Source organism: Sapajus apella, unplaced genomic scaffold (assembly GCF_009761245.1).
Source record: "Sapajus apella isolate SASKATOON/1434 unplaced genomic scaffold, GSC_monkey_1.0 scaffold12, whole genome shotgun sequence".
Taxonomy (NCBI): Eukaryota; Metazoa; Chordata; class Mammalia; order Primates; family Cebidae; genus Sapajus; species Sapajus apella.
Window position 1 is genome coordinate 1,166,715 of NW_022436952.1, and position 7,933 is coordinate 1,174,647.

The window sequence follows — 7,933 nt, forward strand, 5'->3', positions numbered from 1 at the left end:
TATATATATATATATATATATATATATATATATATATATAAAATGAACTAGGCTGGGTGAGGTGACTCACATCTATAATCCTAGCACTTTGGGAGGCTGAAGCAGATCGATCACCTGAAATCAGGAGTTTGAGACCAGCCTGACCAACATGGTGAAACCCTGTCTCTACTAAAAATACGAAACAAAATTAGCTGGACATAGTAGTGGGCACCTGTAATCCCAGCTAGTAAGGAGGCTGAGGCAGGAGAATCGCTTGAACCCGGGAAGCAGAGGTTGCAATGAATCGAGATTGCACCATTGCACTCCAGCTTGGGTGACAGAGTGAGAATTCGTCTCAAAAAAAAAAAAAAAAAAAAGAATGAAGTAACATGCCAGAATTTTGCCTTCAGTATGTTTTGTGTTTTTTCCCTTCTTGTGCCATTTCATCCTTAGTTCCATGTATTACTTAAGATTTCTTATCAACCAGCACCTTGGGTTTTTTTTTTTTGTATGTGTTTATTTAGGGGTTTATTTATTTGGTTTTCTTTTCTTTTTTTCCAGTAATTGAAAATGTGAAGTAAAAATGTCACCTGTTTTTTCTTTCTCATCTGACACTCTTGTTTACCCCCCACATGCAGAAGCTGAAACCTCATCTCACAGTCTTTGATGTGGAGGCAGTGGGGATATAGAAAAGAATATACTTTGTGCTTTCCAGTACTCTTTCTTTCCTATTGTCTCAGGGGATTTGGGCATATTTTGCTACAGAGATAAAAATTTCATATATATATATATATATATATATATGTGTGTATATATATATATATATATATAATTCAGGGCAAAGGAATACAAGTTTTTTTTCAGACTTGTCTTAGCTAGGTGTCTTTATTGACCCTGTCTTAAAGTTTTCCTTTTATTATCATTATTATTTTTTAATCATTGAGTTCCATTTGGTGCTAGCATCTGTCTGTTGCATTACTTGTGTTTATAAAATTCTGCCTGATATACTTGTTTAAAAACCAGCTTGTGTATCATAGATTGATGCTTTTGAAAAAATCAAAATTCTAACCTGAATTATCACTATCAGGACAAAACAGTAAAGTAGATTTGTTTTCTCATTCCATTTAAAGCAGTATTAACTTCACAGAAAAGTAGTGAATATCCTATAAGCCAGAATCCAGAAGGCCTTTCTGCTGACAAGTTTGAGGTGTCTCCAGATAGTTCTACCAGTAAAAATAAAGAACCAGTAGTGGAAAGGTAAGAAACATCAATGCAAAGATGTTGTGATACCTGACATCTTTATTTATATTGAACTCTTACTGTTAATTTTTTTCACCATACTTTCTCCAGTTTTTTGTATATGGACATTTATAACCTTTCATTGCTGTAGGATACTTCTTTTGTTTAATTGTATGTAGGCTTTTTGAACCTATAACATAAGCTACCACATAAGAAATGTGTAGTTAGGGCCGGGCGCGGTGGCTTACGCCTGTAATCCCAGCACTTTGGGAGGCCGAGGTGGGCGGATCACGAGGTCAAGAGATCGAGACCACCCTGGTCAACATGGTGAAACCCCGTCTCTACTAAAAATACAAAAGAAAAATTAGCTGGGCATGGTGGCGCGTGCCTGTAGTCTCAGCTACTCAGGAGGCTGAGGCAGGAGAATTGCCTGAACCCAGAAGGCGGAGGTTGCGGTGAGCCGAGATCGCGCCATTGCACTCCAGCCTGGGTAACAAGAGCGAAACTCCGTCTCAAAAAATAAGTAAATAAAAAAAGAAATGTGTAGTTAGGTAGATATGTCCCGTCTGAAGGCCAGAAAAAAATATAATGGAACTAAAACCTGAAAGCTTGGAAGTTGATGGTAGACCTCTTCAAGGCAGCCCTTTCCCTAATTGAAATTCTTTCTAGAAAAAGTCTAGCTGTTGATTTATCACAGAAAATAATAATTATTATTTTTTGAGACAGGGTCTTTATCTGTCACCTAGGTTGGGTGTAGCGGTGCAATCATGGCTCACTGCATCCTCTGTTTTTCAGGCTCAAGCAATCCTTCCACCTTACCCTCCTGAGTAGCTGGGTCCACAAGCATGCGCCACCACGCCCAGCTGAGTTTTTGTATTTTTGGTAGAGATAGAGTTTTACCTTGTTGCCCAGGCTGGTCTCAAATTCCTGGACTCAGGTAGTCTGCCTGCCTTGGCCTCCCAAAGCCAGAAAACATTTAGAATATCTTTCAGAGATGTGTATTTATACCACTATTGATACAGGTCTGTATAGCAATAGCACTTTAGTTTAGTTTAGTTTAGTTTTTTCTTTTTTTGTTTTGTAAAGATGGGTCTTACTGTGTTGACCAGACTAGTCTCAAACTCCTGAGCCTCCCATGTAAGATGGGGTCTTGCTGTGTTGACTAGACTGGTCTCAAAGTGCTGGGATTACAGGCATGAGCTACCATGCCTGGCCAGCACTTTATATTTTTTAAAATACTTTATCTACTTCCTCCTATGATCCTTTTAATAAGATTGATATTAAAAGGACAAGTTCAAGACTATTATTAATTCTGTTTGGTAATTCAGTAAAGAGAGACATGGAGCTATTAGAGTCACACATTTTAGCATTCTAGTAAGGTAAAGAAACTCATGTTTCTTAGCTGGGCCGAGTTGTTGACTCCTGTAATCCCAGCACTTTGGGAGGCTGAGGCGGGCAGATCACCTGAGGTCGGGAGTTCGGGATCAGCCTGACTAACATGGGGAAACTGCGTCTGTACAAAAATACAAAATTAGCCAGGCGTGGAGGCACATGCCTGTAATCCCAGCTACTTGGGAGGCCGAGGCAGGAGAATCACTTGAACCCAGGAGGCGGAGGTTGCAGTGAGCCAAGATCATGCCTTTGCCCTCCAGCCTGGGCAACAAGAACGAAACTCTCTCTCCAAAAAAAAAAAAAAGAGAAACTCGTGTTCTCATGTTTCTTCTTGAATCCCTACTACATCTATATATTTTTCTATTTATCTTTTTGGGAATGGTGGCAGGTTGTCAATAATATCATTACACCATCTTTTTCAAGCCCCTTGGACTTGACTGAGAATATATTTTTGAGGCTTGGGTACTGTGGCTGTGACAGAGAATGAAAAGATCTAGCTTCAGTTGTCACTAAAGCCATGTGCAGAGGTAATGACCTTATTGGCATGCTTTTACCAAATAAGCTACTTCTCCATTTAATATTCAGACCAAATATTCCTGCTCTTCCTCATTCTAGAGATACTCTACAGAGATTTCTGTTATACAACCTACACATTGATCAAACTTCCTCCCTCTATTAGATTACTTGAGAGCAGTAATTCAGGTCTCACTCATCTTCAATCCACGGGGCCTAGCCTTAGTATTTGACCCATAGTAAGCACCTAATATTGTTTAAATTAATTAATTAACTTCTGAGGCCCTTTAAATCCATTGATAAGTATCTTATTTTGCAAAGTCCTAAACACTTGGAAGAGTACACATACTGGGTGTGTATGCTTTTCTAACAACATGGCTTTTGTTTTTAGAATGAATTTGGGGCCGGGCACATTGGCTTACACTTGTAACCCGGCACTTTGGGAGGCCGAGGCGGTTGGATCACAAGATCAAGAGTTCGAGACCAGCCTGGCCAACACAATGAAACCACATCTCTACTGATTAGCTGGGCATGGTGATAGGTACCTATAATCCCAACTACTAGGGAGGCTGAGGCAGGAGAATTGCTTGAACCTGGGAGGCAGAAGTTGCAGTGACCCGAGATAGTGTCACTGCACTCTAGCCGGGGCAACACAGCTAAACCCCCTCTCAAAAAAAAAAAAAAAAAAAAAAGAATGAATTTGAACATTGAAAAGTCAGGGAATAGGGATGATTCTATGAATTCTTCTAAAACTGAGTAGAAAGAATGAGTGTAAAGATGTCAACATTGATCAGCTTTCTATGTTCATAAGAGGTATGATTCTAACGTATCCATTTAGACTCAAGTAGAATATTCTGTATAGAGTGAGTGGCAGTGAGTACTTTGGTAAAAATTTGCTGACCTGCTTTTATTCTTTCTCTTTTCTTTTTCTTTTTTGGTGGCCGGGGGTAGCAGAGTCTGGCTCTGTTGCCCAAGAGGGAGTGCAGTGGTGCAATCTCAGGTCACTGCAACCTCTGCCTCCCAGATTCAAGCATTTCTCCTGCTTCAGCCCCCCGAGTAGCTGGGATTGCAGACACAAGCCACCACACCCAGCAACTGACCTGCTTTTAAACAGCTAGGAGATACAGTGCCTCAGACCAACCCAACCCCTAGGGGAGATGTTATATGTCAACTGTGACATATTGGCACGCAACATGAATCCAGACTTCTAGGCTGTCATGTGGGCTCTTTTTTACCAGTCATTTCTGATCTCTCTGACATGAGCTATTTCATTTATGCTTTGGCTGCCCAGGAAATATGATTTGTCCTTTCACAATTGGTGGTGATGGTTTTCTCCTTCCATTCATCTTTCTAGGTCATCCCCTTCTAAATGCCAGTCATTAGATGATAGGTGGTGCATGCACAGTTGCTCTGGGAGTCTTCAGAATGGAAACTACCCATCTCAAGAGGAGCTCATTAAGGTTGATATGGAGGAGCAACAACTGGAAAAGTCTGGGCCACATGATTTAATGGAACCATCTTACTTGCCAAGACAAGATCTAGGTAATATTTCATCTGCTCTAGTGGAACAAACACTGTGATTTTACTCTGAATCCTACATAAAGATATTCTAGTTAACCAACTTTTAGATGTACTAGTGTGTCACGGATACTTTTGTTATACTTAAGCCCATTTTAGAAAAATAACTCAAGTGTTAATCCAGTTTTACTTGAAAATTATTGGACCTATTAATCCATCTGTATTTTAATTAATGGTTTAATAATTTTGAGGACGAAGGAGTCTTGGTGTGATCTAAATATTTCAGGTAAGGTAGGTGGATCACTTGAGGTCAGGAGTTCAATACCAGCCTCGCCAACATGGTGAGACCCTGTCTCTGCTAAAAATACAAAATAACTGGGTGTGGTAGTGTATGCCTGTAATCCTAGCCACTTGGGAGACTGAGGCAGGAGAATCACTTGAACCTGGGAGGCGGAGGTTGCGGTGAGCCAAGATCACACCACTGCACTCCAATCTGGGCGACAGAGTAAGACTCCATCTCAAAAATACATATATTTTTTAAACTTCAACTGTTAGGCAAGAGTCCTAAGGCCATAGAATAAAGTTTTAGGCTGGTCCTTTATTGGAAAATGAGTCAAATTCCAAAGCAATCTCTTTTATGAGTTAATGAATATAAATGACTATATATTTTATGCCTTATAAATCACTTTCAATGAATGGTGTTTTATGGCTTGTAAAGCAAAGTTTTAATCAGTAAAGAAAGTTTTCAATTAATCCTCTAAAACACATTATCATAAAAGGCACTGTTTGACATCAAATGTGGTATTTGGCCATGCTCATTAGGGTCATTTTAGGCATCTCATACATTCTACTTAGCTGTGCTTAATTCCTGATAGCATGACATTTTCTGAAATGTTTGAAGGTCTCTGCTGTTCTTAATTTGGTAATTATATCTGTTGATTTATTAAGTGAAAAAAGTAATGGTGTCATTACCTTGGATGAAGAAACAAAAATAAAGCATTTACCACATTATTCAACTTTTTTTTTCCTTTCTTACAAAATTGCTATATGCTCATTGCCCCCATATTGGACAACATAGGGAATAAAGAAGATAATTTGGGGTGGGGATTAGAGATGGGGTCTTGCTATGTTGCCCAGGCTGGTCTCTAACTGCTGGCCTCATGCGGTCTCGCTGCCTCAGCCTCCCAAAGTGCTGGGATTACAGGTGTGAGCCACTTTACCAAGCTAAGATGCTACCTCTTAAAAGATAAAATAAGGCCAGGTGCAGTGGCTCACACCTGTAATCCCAATACTTTGGGAGGCCAAGAGTTTAAGACCAGCCAAGGCAATGAAACGAGACCTGATCTCTACAGAAAGTTAAAAAATTAAGCAAGGCACAGTGGCTCACACCTGTAATCTCAGCACTTTGGGAGGCTGAGGCAGGCGGATCACGAGGTCAGGAGATCGAGACCATCCTGGCTAACACGGTGAAATTCCGTCCCTACTAAAAATGCAAAAAAAAATAGCTGGGCATGGCGGCAGGTGCCTGTAGTCTCAGCTACTCCAGAGGCTGAGACAGGAGAATCGCTGGAACGAGGGAGGCAGAGGTTGCAGTGAGCTGAGATCGCCCCACTGCACTCCAGCCCGGGCAACAGAAGGAGAATCTGTCTTTTAAAAAAAAAAAAAAAAAGTTAAAATTAGCTGGAAGGCAGAAACCTGTGGTCCCAGCTACTCAGGAGGCTGAGACAGGAAGATCACTTGAGTCCAGGAGGTCAAGGCTGCAGGTGAACCATACTTGTGCCCCTGCACTCTAGCCTGGGTGACAGACCAAGACTCTGTCTCAAAAAAAATACAATAAAATTACCTGTACTCTTATTCTTTCATAATAAAATATCGATGTGTTTCTTCAGTCATTTTACATAATATAATGTCATGATAATAATATTGCTTAGGTATCTACTTTAATAGTAACATTTCTGTTTTATTGTACATCAACTTTTATATTCAAACTAATGGGTGAAGAGTACTCCATTGGACTAGATATATCATAATTTTCATGTCCTATTGTTGGACATTCAGATTGTTTCTAAAATTATACTATTATAACTGGTGTTGTAGTAAACATTCCTATGAGTACACCTTTGCGTACATCTTTTCTTTCCCTGGGATATATTTCTAAAACTAGCATTGTTATCTGGCAGTGCAATCACATGTTAAGGTTTTTGCTACATAATGCCATATTTCCTTTTAGGAAATTAAGCTACTTTGCATTTCCACCAACACTGTATTCATGTACCCATTTTTCTCTTAATCTAACTTAATTGGTCTTTTTAATTCATAGCAGGGAACAGAACTTTGTAATTCAACATTCGTTGTTGTGTAAATTAAACTTCTCCCATTCCTTTCAGAGGGAACCCCTTACCTAGAATCTGGAATCAGCCTCTTCTCTGATGACCCTGAATCTGATCCTTCTGAAGACAGAGCCCCAGAATCATCTCATGCTGGCAGCGTACCATCTTCAACCTCTACATTCAAAGTACCCCAGTTTCAAGTTGCAGAATGTGCCAAGAGTCTAGCTGCTCCTCATGCTACTAATACTGCTGGGCGTAATGCAATGGATGAAAGTGTGAGCAGGAAGAAGCTAGAACTGGCAGCTTCAACAGAAAGGGTCAACAAAAGAATGTCCATGGTGGTGTCAGGCTTGACCCCAGAAGAATTTGTGAGTATATCCATATGTATTATTAAATATTAGCGGAAAAGCTATACTTTGGGTATGATATAGGACTTTTGAATTTGAATTTTCATTTTTATCTATAAAAGCAAGTAGGTATAGCTTCATTCCCCAGAAGGCATCTTTTTTTCCCCCTTGGCTCACATCTGAGTGAACTTTCCAGCATGTTTAACTAAATTCAGACTGATTCCAAACGTACGGCCAGGCAGTAGCATTTCTCTAGTATTTGTTTTTATCTTGGCTTTTAAGACAGTTATTCAATAGCCTGACCTGTCACTTCTGGTCTGCAACACCCCTTGCTATTAGGATTTTGGCATCACCTTGGGCCCTTAATGCCAGAAATGGGAATTACTTCACAATGTGGAAAAATACTCATTAAAATATTAAGACCAGTAACCCAGGTGCGGTGGCGCATGCCTGTAATCCCAGCACTTTGGGAGGCTGAGGCGGGTGGATCACTAGGTCAAGAGATCAAGACCACCCTGGCCAACATAGTGAAACCCCGTCTCTACTAAAATACAAAAATTAGCTGGGCATGGTGGCACCTGCCTGTAGTCCCAGCTATTCGGGAAGCTGAGGCAG

At 40.2% G+C, this 7,933-nt stretch overlaps 1 protein-coding gene across 9 annotated transcripts in view; it reads left to right on the forward strand.

The window, feature by feature from the left end:
- Positions 1-7,933, forward strand: part of BRCA1 (BRCA1 DNA repair associated) — a 73,521-nt gene that overhangs the window by 43,662 nt on the left and 21,926 nt on the right. For 8 of the 9 annotated variants that reach the window (XM_032279508.1, XM_032279513.1, XM_032279512.1 and 5 more), the window contains 3 exons: positions 1,110-1,236; positions 4,478-4,665; positions 7,029-7,339. In XM_032279508.1, the coding sequence (XP_032135399.1) occupies positions 1,110-1,236; positions 4,478-4,665; positions 7,029-7,339 (626 nt within the window). The remainder of the gene's footprint in view (positions 1-1,109; positions 1,237-4,477; positions 4,666-7,028; positions 7,340-7,933) is intronic. The other variant, XM_032279510.1, reaches the window with a different exon arrangement.